Source organism: Muscardinus avellanarius, assembly GCF_963383645.1.
Source record: "Muscardinus avellanarius genome assembly, chromosome: X".
Taxonomy (NCBI): domain Eukaryota; kingdom Metazoa; phylum Chordata; class Mammalia; order Rodentia; family Gliridae; genus Muscardinus; species Muscardinus avellanarius.
Window position 1 is genome coordinate 41314863 of NC_137792.1, and position 23227 is coordinate 41338089.

Genomic DNA, 23227 nt, shown 5'->3' on the forward strand with positions numbered 1-23227 from the left:
CCACAGCCAGCCTTAGCTGCTACATAATGAGGCCCTCTGCAACTCAGTGAGACCCTGTTTCAAAATAAAGAATAAAAAGTAGGGCTGGAGATGTAGCTTGGAGGTAGAATGCCCCTGGTTTCCATCCCCAGTACCGCAAAAAATATAAATAAATAAAATAAACAACTAAAAGGACTGGGGTATAGCTCAGAGGTAGAATGCCCCTGAATTCAATCCCCAGGACCTTCAGCAGATGGGGTTTGTTAAAGCTGTCAAGAATAAGGCCTATTTTTGTCAGATGTGGTGGCACACACTTGTAATCCCAGCACTTGGGAGGCTGAGACAGGAGGATCGCGGTTCGAGGACAGCCTTAGCTACTTATTGAGGCCCTCTGCAACTCAGTGAGACCCTGTTTCAAAATAAAGAATACAAAATAGGGCTGTGAGTATAGCTTAGAAGTAGAATGCCCCTGGGTTCCATCACCAGTACTGAAAAAAACAAAAAAGAATAAGGCCTATTTTAAGAGATACCAAGTGAATTTTAGAAGAAGACGAGAGGGCAGAACTGATTACTATGCTCTGAAATGCTTGGTGATTCAGGACAAAAATAGGTACAACAACGCCCAAATGCAGAATGATAGCTCATGTAATCAACAGAGGTATCATTTGTCAGATTCCAGATGCCCGCCTTTGGGGATAGGATAGTCTGTGTGGCGTATGCACAGGAACTACCAAAATACAATGTGAAAGTTGACCTAACAAACTCCTCTGCAGCGCGCCGCCCTGGGCTGCTGCTGGCCCGCAGGCTGCTCGATAGTCTGACATGGACAAAATCTCCGAAGGCCAAGTGGAGGTGGCCGGACAGGAGTACAATGTAGAAAGCACTGACGGCCAACTGCGGCCTTCACCTGCGGTGTGGATGCAGGTCTTGCCAGAAGTACACCTGGGAGTAAAGTGTTTGGGCCCTGAAGGGGGCTGTAGACAGAGGCTTGTCTATCCCTCACGGTACCAAATGGTTCCCTGGCTCTGATTCTGAAAGGGAGGCGTACTGAAGTTCACGGGAAGTGCATCGTGGGTCAGAACGTTGGAGTTTATAATGCGCTATCGAACGGAAGACGACAGAGACACTTATAAGAAACAGTTGTCTTACAAGAACAACGTTACTCCAGACATGGAGGAGATGGATAAGAAAGTTCATTCTGTTCTACAGGAGAACCCAGTCCATGAGAAGACACCCAAGAGAGAAGTTAAAAAAAGAAGAGATGGAAGAGGAGCCCGGCATTGGTAATGCACGCCTGTAATCCCAGTACTTGAGAGGCTGAGACAGGAGGATCGCAGGTTTGTAGCCAGCCTTGGCAATTGAGCGAGGCTCTCAGCAATTTAGCGAGACCCTGTTTCCAAATAAAAAATAAAATAGAGCTAGGGGTGTAGTTCAGAAGTAGAAGGTTCCTGAATTCAATCCCCAGCACCACAAAATTAATTAATTAATAATAATAAATTAAAAGAAGCCAGGCATGGTGGCGCACGCTTGTCATCCCAGCATTTGGGAGACTGAGACAGGAGGATCGCGGTTCACGGACAACCTCTTAGTGAGGTTCTTAGTGAGCTTCTTAGTGAGGCCCTCTGCAACTCAGTGAGACCCTGTTTCCAAATAAAGAATAAAAAATAGGGCCGGGTGTGGTGGCGCACGCTTGTAATCCCAGCATTCGGGAGGCTGAGACAGGAGGATCACGGTTCGCGGACAGCCTCAGCTACTTAGTGAGGCCCTTCGCAACTCAGTGAGACCCTGTTTCAAAAAAAAAAATGGGCAGGGGTTGTAGCTCAGAGGTCAAATGCCTCTGGGTTCCAGCCCCAGACCCACAAAAAAAAAAATAGGGCTGGGGGTGTAGTTTGGCGGTAGAATGCCCCTGGGTTCCATCCCCATTACCAAAAAATAAAAAATAAAAAAAAATAAAAATACAAAGTAGAGGTGGACATCCCAATATGTCTCTTGCCCAGAAGAAAGATCCGATAGTTCAGAAGAAGATGAGCTTCCTCAGAGCTCAGGAGCAGCTGCTGAGAGCTAAACCAAACAACAATTTTCTTTTTTTTTTAAACCTAAATTTTATATTTATTATTATTATTTTTTGGTGGTACTAGGGATGGAACCCAGAGGCCTTCTACCTCCAGGCTACACTCCCAGACCTATTTTATATTTTCTTTGGAGACAGGGTCTCTTAAACCAGCTGAGGCTGGTTTCGAACCTGCGTGATCCTCCAGTCTCAGCCTCCCAAGCGCGGGGATTACAAGCATGTGCCACCACGCTCAGCTTCAAACAACAATTTTCTATGAAGGTTTTTTAGATAAAGACAATAAATATTGACCAAGCAGCTAAAAAAAACTCCCCAGTACCACAAAATAAATAAATACAAAAATAAGTTTTATTTTATTTATTTATTTTTTTATTTCTTTGCGGGTCTGGGGATGGAACCCAGGGGCATTTGACCTCCGAGCTACACCCTTTGCCCTAATTTTTCTTCTTTATTTTGAAACCGGGTCTCACTGAGTTGCGGAGGGCCTCACTAAGTAGCTGAGGCTGGCCGCGAACCGACATCCTCCCGTCTCCATCTCCCATATGCTGGGATTACAAGCGTGCGCCGCCATACCCAGCTTCAAAAATAAGTAAATTTAAAAATAAAAAATAAATAGAAATTAAAAGACCCGAGGGTATAACTTGGAGGTGGAATGCCCCCAGATTTAATCTATAGGAGAAGAAAGTAAAAAAGTGTAGCACTCTGGAGGTGTCTGGAGGTGTTACGGTGTCCATAATAGGTGAGATCCTCCCAAATTATTGCTCTCCTCAGTACTTCGAGATGGCTGGGTTTTCTGCATTTTTGATAAAGAACCCTACACAAATACCTTAAGGTGTGTGTGTGTGTGTGTGTGTGTGTGTGTGTGTGTGTGTGTTACTAGGGATTGAACCCACGGACTTTCTACCTCCAAGCTACATCCCCAACCCTTTTCATTTTTTAATTATGAAACAGGGTCTCAGTAAGTTTCTGAGAGGCTGTCTTTGAACCTGCGATCCTCCTGTCTCAGCCTCCCAAGTACTGGAATTCCAGCTGTGCACTACCACGCCCAGCTTCTACCTTAAGCTTTTACTTTCAAGGTACTGAGAGCTTTTAGTTTTGGGCTTTGTTTTGTTGCTGTTGTTTTTTGCGGTGCTGGGGATGAAACCCAGGGGCTTCATTCATTCTGAGCACAGCTCCAACCACTTAGCTGGCAGCTGCTTCCTCGAAGCCCTAAGTTTTATTCAAGAGTCCTTGGACTCGCCCCACCTACCTCTGCCCGCACCTGCAGTGGATCCTTAATCTGCCCCCTCCCAGTCCTGCCCCTTGATCTCGGGCACCGAGCCAGAGTTTTCTTGGTGGCTCAGGGCAGGAACACCTACCCGGCCATGCTGCGCTGTCTGACCTCCAGACTGCTGCCAGTCAGGATGTGGGGCAGGACTTCGGGAAATCAGGTGAGCGAGGTGGGCCCTGGGGTCCTGGCACAGCTGTTGGCACCCAGGCTAGGGGTCGCCCAGGACCCACTCTGCTGGCCCACCTTCTCTGTGGCTTCCTCTGCAGCGGCCCTGCCCTCCATTTGCGCTCTCTCTCTCTCTCTCTCTCCCCTCTCCCCTCTCCCCTCTCCCCTCCCCCTCTCCCCTCCCCCCTCTCCCCTCTCCTCTCTCTCTCCTCTCTCCCTTCTCCCCTCTCCCCTCTCCCCTCCCCCTCCCCCTCCCCCTCCCCTCCCCTCTCCCCTCTCCCCTCTCCCCTCCCCCTCCCCTCCCCCTCCCCCTCCCCCTCTCCCCTCTCCTCCCTCTCTCTCTCTCTCTCTCTCTCTCTTCTCTCTCCCCTCTCCCCTCTCCCCTCTCCCCCTCTCTCTCTCTCTCTCTCTCTCTCTCTCTCTCTCTCTCTCTCTCTCTCTCTCTCTCTCTCTCTCTCTCTTTCACAAGCAGAGGGCAGCAGAGTTCCATGGAAAGGCCCAGCTCGAAGCCAGGGCGGGTCCCGGTGACCTGTCTTCAGCTCACAGAAGGACAAGCTGCTCCTTCTAGGTGGCTGCAGTGGAGGGGGGCTTCAGCCAGGGATGGGTGAAGAGACCCAAGGGTGGCTTAATGGAGGGTGTCCCTGAGGCTGTTATATTAGGGCAGTCTGGGGAGGAACCAAGGAACAGGGTGATGACCTTGAGGTTTGCTAGAAGATTCAGGGACTCCTGGCAGCCCGGGACCTCAAAGAGGACTCTGTAGAAAGAGAGAATCCTTTCCTGTGGAGGAGGCTGAAGGAGAGAGGGTCAGTCTGACTATACCTGTTTATAGGGCTGGATTTCTGTTGTTTGTGTTGTTGTTGTGGTGGTGGTACTGGGATTGAATCCAGTGGTACTCTACCTCTGGGCTGCCCTATCCCTTATTATTATAATTTTTTTTTTTTGGTGGTACTGGGGATGGAACCCTTCTCTGGGCTACACTCTCAGACCTATTTTAAATTTTATTTGAAAACAGGATCTCTTAAGCCAGCGTGGATGGCTTCGAACCTGCGCGATCCTCCTGTCTCCGCCTCCCAAGCACGGGGATTACAAGCGTGCGCCACCACGCCCGGCATTTTTTATTTTGAAACAGGGTTTTGCTAAATTATGATGCACTGGCCTCAAATCAGCAATTCTTCTATCTTAGTCTCCCAAATCCTGGAATTATAGGCATGTGTCACCACGGCTAGCTTTTGTAAGAAATTATATATTTGTGTGTGTGTGTGTGTGTGTGTGTGTGTGTGTGTGTGTGTATTGCTGGGAATTGAACCCAGGGACATTCTACCTCCAAACTGCACCTCAGCCCTTTTTACCATTATTATTATTAGTTTAATTGTGTGTGTGTGTGTGTGTGTGTGTGTGTGTGTGTGTTGCCAGGGGTTGAACCCAGGGGCATTCTATCTCTGAGCTACACCCCCAGTTCTATTTATTATGTGGAAATGGAGTCTCACTAAGTTGCTGAGAGCCTTGCTAAATTTCTGAGGCTGGCTTCGAACCTAAAATTCTCCAGTTTCAGTTTCTCAAGTACTGGGATTACTAGTATGCACTACTGTACCCAGCTCTTTTTTTTAATAGGTTTTTGTGTGTGTGTGTGTGTCTGGGGATGGAACCCAGGGGCATTTGACCTCCGAGCTACACCCCCTGCCCTATTTTTTATTCTTTATTTTAAAACAGGGTCTCACTAAGTTGCAGAGGGCCTCACTAAGTAGCTGAGGCTGGCTGCGAACGGCGATCCTCCGGTCTCAGCCTTCCAAATGCTGGGATTACAAGCGTGCGCCACCACGCCTGGGTTTTTTTTTTTATATATAGTTTTTAAAATAAGGCCCAAAGCCAGGTGCCGTGGTGCACACCTGTAATCAATCCCAGTATATGGGAGGCTGAGACAGGAACATCATAAGTTCGGGGACAGCACACAGTAATTTAGCAAGACCCTGTCTCAAAATAAAAAATAAAAGCCAGGCATAGTGGCACATGCTTGTAATTTTAGTACTTGAGAGGCTGAATCAGGAGGATCACAGGTTTGAGGCCAGCCTCAGCTACTTAGTGAAGCCCTCCACAACTTAGACCCTGTTTCAAAATAAAGAATAGCCGGGTGTGGTGGCGCACGCTTGTAATCCCAGTACTTGGGAGGCTAAAACAGGAAGATTGTGCAGACTCGAAGCCAGGCTCAGCTACTTAGTGAGGCTCTCAGCAACTTAGTGAGACCCTGTTTCCAAACAAATATATAAAATAGGTCTGGGAGTGTAGCCTGGAGGTAGAAAAGCCCCTGGATTCCACCCCCAGTAACACACAAAAAGAAAGAAAGAAAGAAAGGAAAGAAAGAAAGAAAGAAAGAAAGAAAGAAAGAAAGAAAGAAAGAAAGAAAGAAAATAGGTAGGGCTGGGTAAGTAGCTCAGAGGTAGAATGCCCTTGGGTTCCATCCCCAGTAGCGCGAAAAAAAATAAAAATAAAAATAATTAAAAATATAAGAGCTGGGTAGAATGTCCCTGGGTTCAATTCAATACCACAAAGAAAGGAAGAGCAAATGAAACCCTATGAAAGCAAACATATAATACAGAAAAATCGACAATATAGAAATCTGGTTCTTTGAATAGATTAATACAATATTAGCAATTTATTTTTGTGTGTGGTAATGGAGATAGACTCTAGAGGCACTCTATTACCGAACTATAACCCCAACCCTTTTTTTTTTTTTTGAAACAGGGACCTACTAGGTTGCTGAGAGCCTTGCTAAATTTCTGAGACTGGCTTACATACAGCTTTTATTTTTAATTTTGAAATAAGGTCTCACTGAATTGCCTATGTTGGCATTGGATTTGCAATCCTTCTACCTCAGGCTCCCAAATCACTGGGATTACTGGTGTGCATCACTGTACCCACATAAAATATTAGTAATTTCTGATTTTATTCTAGATATTAGGAGACAAATGTAAATGTCTGATATCAGAAAGGAAAATGGGACAGTCTTAAACATTGTACATATATTGAAGGGGTAAAAAGACTTTTCAAGCACGCTTGCAATCCCAGCATTTGGGAGGCTGAGACCAGAGGATTGCGGTTCGCGGACAGCCTCAGCTACTTAGTGAGGCCCTCCGCAACTTAGTGAGACCCTGTTTCAAAATAAAGAATTAAAAAAAGGGCAGGGAGCCGGGCGCGGTGGCGCACGCTTGTCATCCCCGCGCTTGGGAGGCAGAGACAGGAGGATCGCGCAGGTTCAAAGCCAGCCGCGCGCGCTGGCTTAGGAGACCCTGTTTCCAAATAAAAATGTAAAAATAGGTCTGGGAGTGTAGCCCGGAGGTAGAAGGGCTTCCAGGAACCCCAGTACCACCAAAAATAAGAATAAAAATAAAAATAAAATAGGGCAGGGTATGTAGCTTGGAGGTCAAATGTTCCTGGGTTCCATCCCCAGAACTGCAAAAATAAATAAATAAATAAATAAAATTTAAAAATAAAAAGACTTTTCAAACATATAACTTAATTTTCAGTGAGGTCAGATGTCAGATATTTATTCTATGTACAACTTTTGTGTCCGCATGGATCCTCTGTATCTGTGAGGACAGCAGAAATCAGCAATGCTGCTAATCCCCCTCTACTCGTGGAAATAGAACCACACATCAGTTGAAAGATGGGGCTCAGAGAAATCAGTGGATGAGAGTGTATTGGTTTTTTTTTTTTTTTCTTTTTTGTGGTGCTGTAGATTGAACCCAGGGAGATTCTGCATCTAAGCTATACCTCTAGCCCTATTTTTATTTTGAAACGGGGTCTTGCTAAATTGCAGACGTGTACTTCCACACCTGGCTGAAATGTATTGCTTTGAATGAACTTATATTGCTTAGTAGAATAAAAAAGAATAAAATAAGCCGGGTGTGGTGGCACATGCTTGTAATCCAAGCATTTGGGAGGCTTGGGCAGGAGGATTGTGGTTCGCGGACAGCCTCAGCTACTTAGGCCCTCTGCAACTCAATAAGACCCTGTTTCTTTTTTTAATTTTAATTTTTTAATTTTTATTTATTTATTTATTTTGGTGGTACTGGGGGTGGAACCCAGAGGCTTTCTACCTCCGGGCTATCCTCCCAGATCCATTTTATATTTTATTTGGAAACAGGGTCTCACTAAGTTGCCGAGAGCCTCACTAAGTAGCTGAGGCTGGCTTCGAACCTGCGCGATCCTCCTGTCTTAGCCTCCCAAGCGCGGGGATTACAAGCGTGCGCCACCACGCCTGGCTTAATTTTTATTTTTTATAAGTGGAACATATTGAAAGTGTTATACATTTAGATTGTGCTTCATGCCCTCCCCCCTCCCTTTCCCTCCCCACCCAACAGAGAGTGTCCAGGTTAATCATGTTGTATTTATACTATTGCACATATTCGTATGCAGCTCCTCCATTGAACAACCTCAGCTTTCTTCCTCTCCTATCCTTCCATTCTAACTTTGTTTAGATTTCATGAGACCTGTTTCAAAATAATAAAAAATAGAGCTGTGGGTGTAGCTCGGAGGTAGAATGCCCCTGGGTTCCATCTCAGTACCGCAAAAAAAAAAGAAAAGAAATGGGGAGAGGAGGAAACATATTAATTGGGCGGTGATGGGAGGGCAGGAGAAGAAAACGTGGGGGTGGCTAGTGGCAATGTGGTTTTCTCTGGCTCTGGTTTTACTTTGTAGATGCAGAGAGCCAGCAGTCAGACCCCTTCCCGGTGTCTTATCCAAAGACTCGACCACATCGTGATGACAGTAAAGAGCATTAAAGACACCACCGCTTTCTACTCCAAGGCCCTGGGCATGGAGGTCACCACTTTCAAGGTAACCAGTCCCCCACATGCCAAAATGCAGTTGCATTCCAATTTGATACTAACGCTTGAAAATATCGCGTAAGGCCTGGGGATGTAGCTCAGTGTTAGAGCAACTGCCTAACATGCGCAAGGCCCTGGGTTCCACCCCCGACCCCCAAAAAGAGGGGGAGGGCAAATACAGCTTAACTCCAAACATCAAACACAGGAGATATGAGAACAAAGATAAAAGGATCAATGGGCAAGATTACCAACTGAATATGGCTGCTTCCAGAAAAAGAAGACAAGGAAATGATTATGGAAACAACGCAAGAGAATTGTGTTGTCTTCGTATAGAAAGGGTTAACAGCCAGGTATGGGAGTGCACACCTGTAATTGCGGGAGTCTGAGACAGGAGGATTACAGGATTGAGGCCAGCCTCGGCAATTTCCTGAGACTATCAGCAACTTAGTGAGACCCCCTGTTTCAAAATTAATAAAATAAAATAGGGCTGGGGGTGTAGCTCAGAGGTAGAACATGTCAGGGTTCAATCACCAGTACCACACAAAATTTAAGTAAGTAAATAAAATAAATAAATACATAAATACATAAATAAATAATAAAAGGGCTGGGGTAGAATATCCCAGGATTCAATCCCCGGTATCAAAAATAAATAACTAAAAATAAAAATATTCTAAAAGTTTACAGGAGTGGAAGGAAACAAAGGAATGGAAAGGAGATTAACGTCAGACTTCTTATCAGCAACACCAGATTCAGAGACAACAATGAAGCAACATATTTAAAAGGCTGCAGGAAAATAGCCTCAACTTACAACAGATACTGGAACCAACTATCATTAAAATGTAAAGGAAAAATGAAATATTTTCCTCATAGAATGCATGTGGTATCGATCATGATATCAAAGAAAGAGAACTTTGAAAAGAAATGGCAGAATCTGAGCAGTACAGGAGTAGAAGGAGACAGGAAGAGAACAGGGTGATGAGGGCCATCAAAAAATAAATGTAATTGCCAGGCCGTGGTAGCACACGCTTGTAATCCCAGTATTAGGATGCTGAGATAGGATTACAGGTTAGAGGACAGCCTCAGCAATTTCACGATATTCTCAGCAGCCTGTCAAGACCTTGTTTCAAAACAAAAAGTAAATAAATAAAAAGAAAAATATAAAGTGCTGAGGTGTAGCTTATAGATAGAATTCTCTGGGTTCAAATCTCCAGTATAACAAAAATAAAATAAATATAATCAGGAGGGCCTGGTGGCTCATACCTATAATCCTAGTACTTGGGAGGCTGAGACAGGAGGATCATAGGTTCAAGGCCAGCCTCTGGAATTTAAAGACCCTGTTTCAAAATAAAAAATAAGCCAGATGTGGTGGCACACACCTTTAATCCTAGTACTTGAGAGGTTGAGACAGTAGGATCGCTGCCTCAGCAAACAGTGAGACTCTCATTAACCTAGCAAGACCTTGTTTCAAAATAAAAATAAAAATCAGAGCCGGGCATGGTGGCACACCTTGTAATCCCAGTCCTTAGGAGGCCGAGACAGGAGACTCACAGATTCAAAGCCAGCCTCAGAAGCTTAGCGAAGCTCTCAGAAACATAGTGAGACTGTTTCCAAATAAAAATAGAAAATAGGTCTGGGTGTGTAGCCCAGAGGTAGAAGTCCTGTGGATTCCATTTCCAGTACTACAAAAAGAAAGAAAGAAAGAAAGAAAGAAAGAAAGAAAGAAAGAAAGAAAGAAAGAAAGAAAGAAAAGAAGGCCAAGCCAGGCATGGTGGCGCATGACTATAATCCCAGTACTTGGGAGGCTGAAATGGGAAGATCACAGGTTCAAAGCCAGCTTCAGCAACTTAGCAGACCTCTCAATAACTGGTGAGACCCTGTTTCAAAACAAATAATAAAAAAGGCCAAGGTACAGCTCAGAGATAGAATGCCTCTGGGTTCAATCCCCTGTAAAACACACACACACACACACACACACACACACACACACACACACACACTAAAAATTAATGAAAAGGGTTGGGAGTGTAACTTGGAGGTAGACTGCCCCTAGGTTCAATTCTCAGTACCATAAACATAAAACATAAATAAATAAGCATAACATCATCACTGCCATGAAAAATAAGTAAATATACAACTTAAAATTATAAAGGAGCAGCTGGGCATGGTTGCGCATGCTTGTAATCCCAGCATTTGGGAGGCTGAGACTGGAGGATCGCGGTTCCTGGACAGCCTCAGCTACTTAGTGAGGGAGGCCCTTTGCAACTCAGTGAGACCCTGTTTCAAAATAAAGAATAAAAAATAGGGCTGGAGGTGCAGCTCAGAGGTAGAATGCCCCTGGGTTCCATCCCCAGTACCACAAAGGGAAAAAAAGAAAAAAGAAATATTGGAAGCCGGGCATGGTGGCACACGCTTGTAATCCCAGCATTCCGGAGGCTGAGACAGGAGGATCGCAGTTTGGGAACAGCCTCAGCCTCTTAGTGAGGCCCTTTGCAACTCAGTGAGACCCTGTTTCAAAATAAAGAATAAAAATAGGGCTGGAGGTATAGCTCGGAGGTAGAATGGCCCTGGGTTTCATCCCCAGACCCGCAAAAACAAAAAGAAAAGAAATATTGGGGCTCAGTTCGGGATTGTTTGGGGAGGCACATAGGAGCAAACTCAATTGACAGAGGGCGAAGGAACAGTCAGAGTTAGGCAGTGGCTGGGAAGGAGAAAATGAATGGGCACAAAGTGCCAGCCAAGTGGGGCAGGAGGATTCCCAGAAGCCTCACTGCCACCAGTTCACTTGGCCTCCCTTTCATGATGGCCCCCAGAAAAGAATGCTGGGAAATGTAGTCTTTTTTGTGTGTGGGTCCAGGGATGGAACCCAGAGGCATTTGATCTCCGAGCTACACCCCTGGCCTTATTTTTTATTCCTTATTTTGAAACAGGGTCTCACTAAGTTGCAGAGGGCCCCACTAAGTAGCTGAAGCTGTCTGTAAACCACAATCTCAGCCTCCCGAATGCTGGGATTATAAACATGCGCCACCATGCCCCGGCTTGTAGTCTTTTTTTTTTTAATGCTGGGCACTGTACGTGTATATATAAACACACAATGGAATTTTACTCAGCCAGAAGGAAGAACATAATTATGTCATTTTCAAGAAAATGCAGGGAACTAGAAAAGATTATGCTGAGGTCAGCCAGTCTCCGCTAGTCAAGTTGTCTGTTTTCCCTCATATGTGGAAGCTAGAGAGAAAATAGGAAGCAATGCACAATAAAAGTCTATAAAAATAATGGACGCAGCCGGGCGTGGTGGCGCACGCTTGTAATCCCCGCGCTTGGGAGGCAGAGACAGGAGGATCGAGCAGGTTCGAAGCTAGCCCCACGCTAATAATAATAATAATAATAATGGACACTCAGAGACTCCAATGAAGTTTGGGTTGTGTTTATTTTCTTATTTTATTTTATGTGTATGTGTATGTTTCTGGGGATTGAACTCAGGAGTGTTCTTTCAATCTATACCCCAGCCCTTTTTATTTTTTAATTTTGAAACAGGGTCTTGCTAATTTGCTGAGGGTTGCTGAGGCTGGCCTCAAACCTGCAATCCTCCTCTCTCAACCTCCCAAGAACTGGATTACAGGTGTGTACCACCATGCCTGGTTGGGTTGTGTTTATTAAAAAAAAAAAAGGCAGACTTCTTGGGAGGCTGAGGTAGAAGGATTACTTGAGCCTAGGAATTCAGGGCCAGCCTAGGCAATAGAATGAGACCTTATCGAAAGAAAGAAAGAAAGAAAGAAAGAAAGAAAGAAAGAAAGAAAGAAAGAAAGAAAGAAAAAAAGAAAGAGGAGTTAAAGAAAGAAAGAAATAAGGAAAGAAAGAAGGGGGGAGAGAGAAAGAGAGAGATGGAGGGAGGGAGGAAAGGAAGTAAATGAAAGAAGGAAAGAAAGAATACAAAATCCAGGTGCAATAAAGCATACTTGTAAACCCAGAGATGGGGGGGGGGGCGCACGTTTGTAATCCCAGGATTCAGGAGGCTGGAGGAGGATCGCAGTTCCAAGACAGCCTCAGATACTTAGTGAGGCCCTTTGCAACTCAGTGAGACCCTGTTTCAAAATAAAGAATAAAGCCAGGCGTGGCGGCGCACGCTTGTAATCCCCGCGCTTGGGAGGCGGAGACAGGAGGATCGCGCAGGTTCGAAGCCAGCCGCACTGGCGTAAGAGACCCTGTTTCAAAAATATAAAATAGGTCTGAGAGTGTAGCCCGGAGGAAGAAGGGCTTCCAGGAACCCCAGTACCACCAAAAGAAAAAAGAAAAAAAAAGAATAAAAAATAGGGCCGGAGTTGTAGTTCAGAGGTAGAATGCCCCTGGGGTTCCATCCCCAGTACCACACACAAAAAAAGTTTAAAGCCAAGCCAGGGACAGGTGCATACTTGTAATCACAGTACTTGGGAGGCTGAGACAAGAGGATCACGGACAGGCTTAAGACAAGCCTCAGCAACTTAGCAAGACCCTCATCAACATAATGACATCCTGTTTCAAAATAAAAAATAGGGGTTGGGGGTATAGCTCAGAGGTAGAATGCCTCTGGGTTCAATCCCTAGTACCACATAAAATAAATAAAATAAAATAGAATGTGGGTGTAGCTCAGAAATAGATCAATCCTGTGATCCTCAGTACCAAAAATAAATAAATGAATGAATACAGGGCTGAGATGTAGTTCAGTAGTAGAATATCCCTGGGCTCAATCCTCAGTGCTGGGGGAAAAAAAGTTGAGGACACCCTGGGCAACATAACTCTATTTCACAATAAAAATAAAAAGGCCTGGGGATGTAACTCAGTGGTAGAACCCTTGCCTAGCATGCACAATGCCTTGGGTTAAGAAAAAAAGGGGGGGAGCCAGACTTGTTGGCGCATGCTTGTAATCCCAGCATTTGGGAGGCTGAGACTGGAGGATCACGGTTTGCGGACAGCCTCAGCTACTTAGTGAGGCCCTCTGCAACTCAGTGAGACCCTGTTTCAAAATAAAGAATAAAGAATAGGGCCGGGCGTGGTGGGGCACGCTTGTAATCCCCGCGGTTGGGAGGCGGAGACAGGAGGATCGCACAGGTTCGAAGCCAGCCGCGCTGGCTTAAGAGACCCTGTTTCCAAATTTACAAAGTATAAAAATGGGTCTGGGAGTGTAGCCCGGAGGTTGAAGGGTTTCCAGGAACCCCAGTATCACCAAAAAACAAACAAACAAACAAAAAACAAAATAAAGAATAAAAAATTGGGCAGGGGGTGTAGCTCGGAGGTAAAATGCCTCTGGGTTCCATCCCCAGACCCACAAAAAAAAGTGGGGGGAGCATATTTGGGGCATGGGGGAAATAAACACGTTACTTCGTTACTTAGAGAAATGGAAGGTATTTCAGGAAGAAACACACACACACACACACACACACACAGCATGCATGTGCATTAGAAGCAGTTCCCTCTGAGGAAGGAGGCAGGGTGGGCGAAGGGCTGGTGATTAGTTGGTCCTTCTCTACTTTTTGCTAAAGCCACCCTAGGTAGCTGTACGTAGGCCACGCTCATCTTTTTTTTTTGGGGGGGGGCAGTACTGGAGGTTGAGCCAAGGGGCATTCTACCTCCACGCTTCACCCCTATCCCTATTTAATTTAATTAATTAATTTATTTTTTGTTGCACTGCATATGAAAACCAGGGACATTCTACTTCTGAGCTACACTCCCAGTCGTATTTTTGATTCTTTATTTTGAAACAGGGCCTCACTGATTTGCGAAGGGCCTCACGAACTGCGATCCTCCTGTCTCAGCCCCCCCAAATGCTGGGATTACAAGCATGTGCCACCACGCCCAGCTATTACTCTTTATTTTTGAAACCTGGTCTCACTAAGTTGCGGAGGGCCTCACTAAGTAGCTGAGGCTGTTCACGAACCGCGATCCTCCTGTCTCAGCCTCTCGAATGCTGGGATTACAAGCGTGCGCCACCACGCCCGGCTGTAATTTGGGATCTTTCTATCCCAGCCTCCCAAGTACTGGGATTGCAGGTGTACACCAACATGTCTGGCCTCAAGCCTTTTCTCAAAATTAAAATGGCCCCAGCTGACCTCCAACTTGAGAGCCTCATCAGTAAATGGAATTACAGTCATGTGCTACCCCGCCACACTTGGAGGCTTGGGTCTAAGTGGCTTTCTTTCCCTCAAATAGGGGGACCGGAAAGCATTGTGTTTTGGAGACCAGAAATTTAACCTCCATGAGGTGGGGAAGGAATTTGAACCCAAAGCGGCTCACCCAGTCCCTGGCTCCCTGGACATCTGTCTGATCACAGAGGCACCTTTGGAGGAGATGATCCAGCACCTCAAGGTGAGTAGCAGTTGTTCTATGGGAAAGCTGCTGCAGGCACAGAGAAAACTGTGGCTTGACTCAGAGATCATCCTCAAACCTCAGACCGGACAGGTGTCATCACACCCACAGAATGCCCGGACACAATTATCTACTCCTGACTTTCATTGGTATTATTCTTTCACGTAATCAGATGCCATGAGGAAAGGAACTTCACGCTGAGTTCACCGTAGAGATGCTCACTTGTAATCCCAGTATTTAGAAGGCTGACACAGGAAGATCACAGGCTGAGGCCAGCACAAAGTAACTTATCAAGAACGTCTTTCAAAATAAAAAATAAAACTGGGCATGGTGGTGCACAATTATAATCCTAGTGCCTGGGAGGCTGAGACAGGCGGATCACAGGTTCAAGTCCAGTCTCAGCAACTGAGCAAGACCCTCTGCAACCTAGTGAGACTGTTTCAAAACAAACAATTTTTTTTAAAGGCCGAGGGTGTGGCTTGCAGGTAGAATGCCCCTGGGTTCATTTCCTAGTACCACACAAAAAAGAAACCTCATAATACCCTTAATACAAATTATACTAGATTAGCCGGGTGTGGTAGTTACTTAGTGAGGACCTCCGCAACTTAGTGAGACCCTGTTTCAAAATAAAGAATAAAAAAGAAGTTGGGCGCCGGGCGTGGTGTCGCACGCTTGTAATTCCCGCGCTTGGGAGGCAGAGACAGGAGGATTGCGCAGGTTCGAAGCCAGCCACACGCGCTGGCATAGGAGACCCTGTTTCCAAATAAAAATGTAAAAATAGGTCTGGGAGTGTAGCCCGGAGGTAAAAGGGCTTCCAGGAACCCCAGTACCACCAAAAAAAAAAAAAAGAAGTTGGGCAAGGAGTGTAGCTTGGAGGTCGAATGTCCCTGGGTTCCATTCCCATACCTGCAAAAAAAAAAAAAATACTAGACCTATGGCTGTGTGTGTGTGTGTGTGTGTGTGCGCGCGCGCGCGCGCTACTAGGGATTGAACCCAGGGGCATTCTACCCCTGAGCAACATCCCCAGCCCCATTTTATTAGTTATTTTTATTATTTTTTAATTTTTAAAATTATTTTAGTAGTACTAGGGATTGAATATAAGGGCATGCTACCTCTGAGCTATACCCATAGGCCTATTTTATTTTATTTTATTATTTTTTGGTCGTACTGGGGGTGGAACCCAGGGGCTTTCTACCTCCGGGCTATACTCCCAGACCTATTTTTATATTTTATTAGGAAACAGGGTCTCACTCAGTTGCTGAGAGCCTCACTCAGTAGCTGAGGCTGGCTTCAAACCCGTGTGATCCTCCTGTCTCAGCCTCCCAAGCGCAGGGATTACAAACGTCCGCCACCACGCCCGGCTAGGCCTATTTTATTTTTAAACAGGGCCTTCCTAAGTTGCTGAGGCTGGCCTAGAACCTGCGATCCTCCTGTCTCAGCCTCTCAAGTACTGGGATTACAGGTGTGCACCACCACGCCTGGCTACCTGAATTCTTTTACATAAATACCTTTTTGTGTGTGTGGTACTGGAGATTGAACTCAGGGGCGTTCTACCTCTGAGCAACCCCCTCCCCCCAGCCCTATTCTTTATTTTTATTTTTTAAAAATGTTTATTGGTGCATTCTATTCATACATCCTACTGGGGTAAAATACTTGTGTGTACATACATGTACACATCTCCGATTTAACCCCTACCCAATTCCCACCCCATTCTCTCCTCATCCCTCCTTCCCTTGCTAATCCTATAGGGGAACAAACAAGACAACCTAAATGAGGAGATGGGAGGGGAGAAGAAGGAAATTCTCTAAAACACACAATGTATTTTTATTTCGAAACAGGGTATCACTAGATTGATGGGAGTCTCACTACTTGATGAGGCTCTCCTCCAACCTGCGATCCTCCTGTCTTAGCCTCCCACATACTGGCATTCCAGGTGTGCTCCACCACTCCCAGGTATATACACGCATTTATATATAAAGAGAAAATGTCCCACCGAGTATGTGAAAAATAGTATATGTTGACATAAAGGAAAAGTATATGTAACTATAAAAACCAGCAGCTGTAGGGCTGGAGGTGTGGCTCAGCACTAGAGTGCTTGGCTAACCCTGGGTTCCACCCCTAGCAGAATGGCAGAGTCAGATTGAATCCTGGCTCTGTTACTCTTTTTCTCCCGGTACTGGTGCTAGAACCCAAGGTCATTCTACACCCCTAGCACTATTTTTTATTCTTTCTTTCTTTATTTATTTATTTAGGTGGTGGTACTGGGGTTCCTGGAAGCCCTTCTACCTCTGGGCTACACTCCCAGACCTATTCTATATTTTTATTTGGAAACAGGGTCTCTTAAGCCAGCGCGGCTGGCTTTGAACCTGCGCGATCCTCCTGTCTCCGCCTCCCAAGCGCGGGGATTACAAGCGTGCCCCACCACGCCCGGTTTTTATTCTTTATTTTGAAACAGGGTCTCACTGAGTTGCAGAGGGCCTCACTAAGTAGCTGAGGCTGTCCGCGAACCGTGATCCTCCTGTCTCAGCCTCCCGAATGCTGGGATTACAACCATGCGCCACCACGCCCGGCTTTGGCTCTGTCACTTATAATACTAGATGCTATTAACATACCCACTTAATGGATGAGGAAAGTGACACTTGGGTCAGGTAGGTGCTCTGCCTGAGGTCATAGGTTGTTTTTTAAAAAAAAAAAAAAAACAACTGGGATTGGACCCAGAGGCATTCTATCTCCAAGCTACACCCCCTGCTGAAGGCCTCACTGAGTTGCTGAGGCTGGCTTTGAACCTGTCATCCTCCTGTCTCAGCCTCCCAAGTACTGGGATTATAAGCGTGCACCACCATGCCTGGCCCAAGGTGGTATAGTTTGGGCACGGTGAGTAAGGGGAGAATGGTAGGAGATAAGGTCAGAAGGATACAGAGATGTCCCTAGAGCTTCTAGGCCACTATTAGGGACAAAATTTGCCCTTTGCCTGGCATGATGGTGTGCACCTGCAATCCCAATGCTTGGGAGAGTGAAACAAGAGGATCACAGCTTCAAGGCCTGCCTCAGTAATTTAGCTGGGCTCTTTCTAGCTTAATGAGACCCTGTTTCAAAATAAAAAAGAGCTGGGGGGGGTAGCTCAGAGGTGGAACGCCCCTGGTTCCATGCCCAATACCCCCACCACCACCACCAGAACCAACAAATGAGCCGAGCGAGGTGGTGCGTGCTTTTTAGTCTCAGTACTTGGGAGGCTGAGGCAGGAGAATCAGGTTTGCAGCCAGCCTCAGCAACTTGGTGAGGCCCTCCACAACTTAGTGAGACCCTGTTTCAAAATAAAAACAAAGCTTCTGGGCGTGATGGCGCACGCTTGTAATTCTCGCGCTTGGGAGGTGGAGACAGGAGGTTCGAAGCCAGCCTCTCTGGTTTAAGAGACCCTGTTTCCTAATAAAATATAAAATAGGTCTGGGAGTGTAGCCCGGAGGTAGATGGGTTCCATCCCCAGTACCACCTAAAAAATTAAAAAGTAAATAAAAATAAGGCTGGGCATGGTGGCGCACACTTGTAATCCCAGTATTTGGGAGGCGGAGACAAGAAGAGAGCGGTTTACAGCCAGTTTCAGGTACATAGTGAGGCCCTTTGCAACTCAGTGAGACCCTGTTTCAAATAAAAACTTAAAAATTGGGCAGGAGTTGTAGCTCGGAGGTCAAATGCCTCTGGGTTCCAGCCCCAGACTCGCAAAAAAAGGAGGAGGAGGAGGAGGAGGAGGAGGAGGAGGAGGAGGAGGAGGAGGAGGAGGAGGAGAAATATGGCTGAGGGTGTATCTCAGAGGTAGAATGCCACTGGGTTCCATCCCCGGTACCACACACACACAAATAAATAAAAATAAAATCTAGGTCTGGGGGTATAGCTCAGAGGTAGAGTGCCCCTGGGTTTAATCCCTAGTACTAAAACAAACAAACAAAAACCCAACAAATGAATTCTGTTTTCTTTTTCTACTTCAGGCTTGTGATATCCCCATTGAGGAGGGTCCAGTACCCAGAACGGGGGCAAAAGGGCCTATTATGTCCATCTACTTCCGAGACCCAGACAGAAACCTGATTGAGGTGTCCAACTACATCTCCTCGTGACGGAGGCCGCCTCCCTCCTGCTCCCCGCCATGTCACCCCCTTGGTTTCTTCCCGCGAGCCCTTGTCCACGCCCAGAGACCTCTGAGGACAGAGGACGGCAGCACTCTGCGTGGCCTGCGCACGCGGCTAGGGGAGCTCGAGACGGATTTGGAACCAGACCTTCCTGTCTGGATGGCCTTCAGTCAGGCTGTGCCAGTAAACGAATAATCTCTCCACTGAGGCTCATTATTCGTGTTCTTGGTTTTATATCTGAGGATCTGAGGAGGGCAGGAGTTCTCAAGTCTCTGGTGGTACGTGACCGGGGTGGGACAAATCTGAGAACCAAATTGAGGTGGTTCCCTGGGGATTCCAGGGTCTTAAAAGGGAATAATGGTGCATGCCTATAATCCCAGTACTTGGGAGGCTGAGATGGGAGGCTCACAGGTTGGAGGGCAGCCTCAGTAATGTAAGGAGATTCTCGGCAACCTAGCGAGACTGTTTCAAAACAAAACATAAAATAGGGCTCAGAGGTAGAATGCCCCTGGATTCAATCCTCAGCACCTAAATAAATATATAAAAAATGGCCCCTGACAATGATACTCACCCCCCCCACACACACACACACACTTTCTTCTTTCTTGGCACTGGGAATTGAACCAGTATAGGGAATTTTATCTTCAAGCTACATTCACAGAACTTTATTTTTTCTTTTTTTCTTTTTTTTTGGTGGTACTGGGGATGGAACCCAGGGGCTTTCTACCTCTAGGCTATACTCCCAGACCTATTTAATATTTTATTTGGAAACAAGGTCTCACGAAGTTGCTGAAAGCCTCACTAAGTAGCTGAAGCTGGCTTCGAACCTGTGCGATCCACTTGTCTCAGCCTCCCAAGCGTTGGGATTACAGGCGTGCGCCACCACGCCCGGCTCACATAATTTTTTAAGTATGTATGTATGTATGTATGTATGTATATATGTATACTTTTTGTGCTACTGGGGATTGAATCAAGGGGCATTCTACCTCCAAACTATACTCCCAGCTCTACTCAATTTTTAATTTGTTTTGTGTGTGGTATTGGCGGTGGAACCCAGGGGCTTTTTCTACCTCCAGGCTATACTCCCAGACCTATTTTTTAATATTTTATTTGGAAACAGGATCTCACTAAGTTGCTGAGAGCCTAAGTATCTGGGGCTGGCTTCGAACCTGTGCAATCCTCCTGTCTCAGTCTCCCAAGCACTGGGATTACAAGTGTACACCACCATCCCCAGCTCTATTTTTTTTTCTTGTTGGTACTGGGGCTCCTGGAAGCCCTTGTACTTCTGGGCTATACTCCCAGACCTATTTTATACTTTTTATTTGGAAACAGGGTCTCTTAAGCCAGCGCGGCTGGCTTTGAACCTGCGCGATCCTCCTGTCTCCGCCTCCCAAGCACCGGGATGACAAGCGTATGCCACCACGCCTGGCTTTATTTTTAATTTGTAAATTTCAGAGGACCTTGCTAAATTGTTGATGCTGTCCTCGAACCTGTGATCCTCCTGACTTAGCTTCCCAAGTACTGGGATTACAGGTGCATACAATCACACCTGGCTTTATTTTTATTTTTTTTTAATTTGAAACAGGATCTTGCTAGGTTGCTGATCGTCTCACTAAATTTTGAGGCTGGCCTTGAACCTGTGATCCTCCTGAGGATCCCCCTGAGGATTGAGGCTGGGATTACAGGTGTGTGTCCCTGCCCCTGCATTCGACTTCCTACTTCCATATATGTGTGTGTGTGTGTGTGTGTGTGTGTGTGTGTGTGTGTGTGTTACTGGGTTTGGAACCCAGGGGCATTCTACCTCCAAGCTACGTCCCAACCCTATTTTTAATTCTTTTTTTTTTTGTTTTGTTTTTGGTGGTACTGGGGTTCCTGGAAGCCCTTCTACCTCCGGGCTACACTCCCAGACCTATTTTTACATTTTTATTTGGAAACAGGGTCTCCTAAGCCAGCAAGGCTGGCTTCGAACCTGCGCGATCCTCCTGTCTCTGCCTCCCAAGCGCGGGGATTACAAGCGTGCGCCACCACGCCCGGCCTATTTTTAATTCTTTATTTTGAAACAGGGTCTCACTGAGTTGCAGAGGGCCTCACTAATTAGCTGAGGCTGTCCGCGAACCGCGATCCTCCTGCCTCAGCCTCCCAAGTACTGGGAGCACAGGCCTGCACCACTACAGGCCCAGCTCCTTCCTCCTTTTGTATTTTGCTTCATTCTTCCAGCTACTGCCTCATTCTCATTCCATTCCATACTCATTCATTCCAGCTTCATCATTCTTCCAACTACTGCCTGCTGTTTCTTCCACCCTATGGGCCTCACTGAACCCCAGGGTCTGTGTGATTCCTACTGGATTTTCCAGGACCGGCCCCTGGAGAGCCTTCTCTGGCCTCACTCTCATGTGATCTAGCACTTTCTTCCTTAGATCTGGCAAGTTCTGACTCATCTTAATTAAGGATCAGCTCCTGGATAAGTATATGGGATAAGGTCAACTTTCTTTTGTTTCTGTTCCCTTCCACCATGGCCACACCATTCACTTAAAACTTATATCGAGGAGAGCATGGGGGCACACACTTATAATTCCAATACTTGGGAGGCTGAGGCAGGAGGATTGCCAGTTTGAGGCCAGTGTGCAATAATTTAGTGAAAGCTTGTTTCAAAACAAAAAATAAACTGGGCGTGGTGGCGCACGCTTGTAATCCCAGCATTTGGGAGGCTGAGACTGGAGGATTGCAGTTTGTGGACAGCCTCAGCTACTTAGTGAGGCCCTCTGCAACTCAGTGAGACCCGGTTTCAAAATAAAGAATAAAAAATAGGGCAGGGGGTGTAGCTTGGAGGTCAGATGCCCCTAGGTTCCATCCCCAGACCCAAATAAAATAAAATAAGGCTGGAGGTGTAGTTCAGATGTAGAGTAACCCCGGGTTCAATTCCCAGTACCAATAAATAAATAAATAAATAAATAAATCTCCTACTATGTGGTAGGCCCTGAATTCAGCATTGGAGAGATGATTGAACAAAAAAGATAAGCAGCTGGGCATGATGGCTCACACTTGTAATCCCGGTACTTGTGAAACAAAGACAGGTGGATCCGAGGTTGAGGCCAGCCTCAACAACTTAGACCCTCAGCAACATCTCATTTCAAATAAAAAATAAAATAGGGCTGGAGGTAAAGCTCAGAGGTAGAATGCTCCTAGGTTCAATCTCCAGTATCTTCCCTAAAAAAGGTTAAGTATATTTATGCTTGTGGCTATTCTTTTGTTTTTTCCTTGCAATACTGGGGATGGAACCCAGGGGCATTCTACCTCCAAGTTTTACCCCAACCCCTATTTTCTATTCTTTCTTTTTTTGTGGTACTGGGGTTCCTAGAAACCCTTCTACCTCCGGGCTACACTCCCAGACCTATTTTTTATATTTTTATTTGAAAACAGGGTCTCTTAAGCCAGCAAGGCTGGCTTCGAACCTGGGTGATCCTCCTGTCTCCGCCTCCCAAGCGGGCATTACAGCATGCGCCACCACGCCAGGCTCTTTCTTTCTTTCTTTTGGTGATACTGGGGGTAGAACCCAGAGGCTTTCTACCTCCGGGCTATACTCCCAGACCTATTTTATATTTTCTTTGGAAACAGGGTCTCACTAAGTTGCTGAGAGCCTCACTAAGTAGCTGAGGCTGGCTTCGAACCTGCGCGATCCTCCTGTCTCAGCCTCCCAAGCGCGGGGATTACAAGTACGCCACCACACCCAGCTCTATTCTTTGTTTTGAAACAGGGTCTCACCAAGTTGCAAAGGGCCTCACTAAGTAGCTGAGGCTGTCCACGAACTGCAATCCTCCTGCCTCAGCCTCCGGAATGCTAGAACTACAAGTGTGGACCACCACGCCCAGCTTGCTTGTGGCCGTTTTAATGGAGGAGATAAAAATAAGTAGAATTAGCCAGTTGCAATGGTGCCTGCCAGTTATTCCAGAAACTTAGGAGGCTAAGTCAGAGGATTCCAATTTCAAGGGCAGCATGGGAAACTTAGCAAGACTTTGTCTCCAAATAAAATTTGAAAAGAGTGGAGAAGGGTAACTCAGAGGTAGAGCACTCCTAGGTTCAATCCTCAGTACTGGGGGAAAAAAGTAAAGTAAATTACAAAGGTGTGGAGAAGGGAGGGATGGAGAAAGGATGATTTCTGGATTCAGTGCTGTGTATAGAGAGGGGGAATAACTTCTAGAGTCTCTAGAGTTCTGTAGCACAGTAGGATAACTATGGTTGGCAACAATTCAATATTTAAAGAATGCTAATAGGATTTTGAATGTTCTCAACAAAAAGAAATTATATATGTCTGGGGTGATAGATATGTCAATATACCCTTATCTAATCACTACATGTCATGTACATGTATTGAAATGTCACACTGTACCCTATAAATATGTATAATTTTTCTGTCAATTTTAAGAAATATACTAAGCTGGATGTAGTGGTGAATGCCTAT

General features: G+C 45.9%; 1 protein-coding gene and 1 pseudogene across 2 annotated transcripts; both read left to right on the forward strand.

The window, feature by feature from the left end:
- Positions 1–232: 232 nt before the first annotated feature.
- Positions 233–3356, forward strand: LOC308278864 (large ribosomal subunit protein uL18-like; annotated as a pseudogene). Its single transcript has 4 exons — positions 233–262; positions 492–1262; positions 1967–2039; positions 3318–3356. The product of its transcript is annotated as a large ribosomal subunit protein uL18-like (transcript).
- A 58-nt stretch (positions 3357–3414) lies between these two features.
- Positions 3415–18756, forward strand: GLOD5 (glyoxalase domain containing 5; the record flags this gene model as incomplete). The annotated part of the gene is made up of 4 exons (XM_080719188.1): positions 3415–3480; positions 8181–8318; positions 14492–14647; positions 18631–18756. 4 exons carry the CDS (start codon positions 3415–3417, stop codon positions 18754–18756), a joined length of 486 nt encoding a protein of 161 aa, XP_080575314.1.
- Between the last annotated feature and the right edge of the window lie 4471 nt (positions 18757–23227).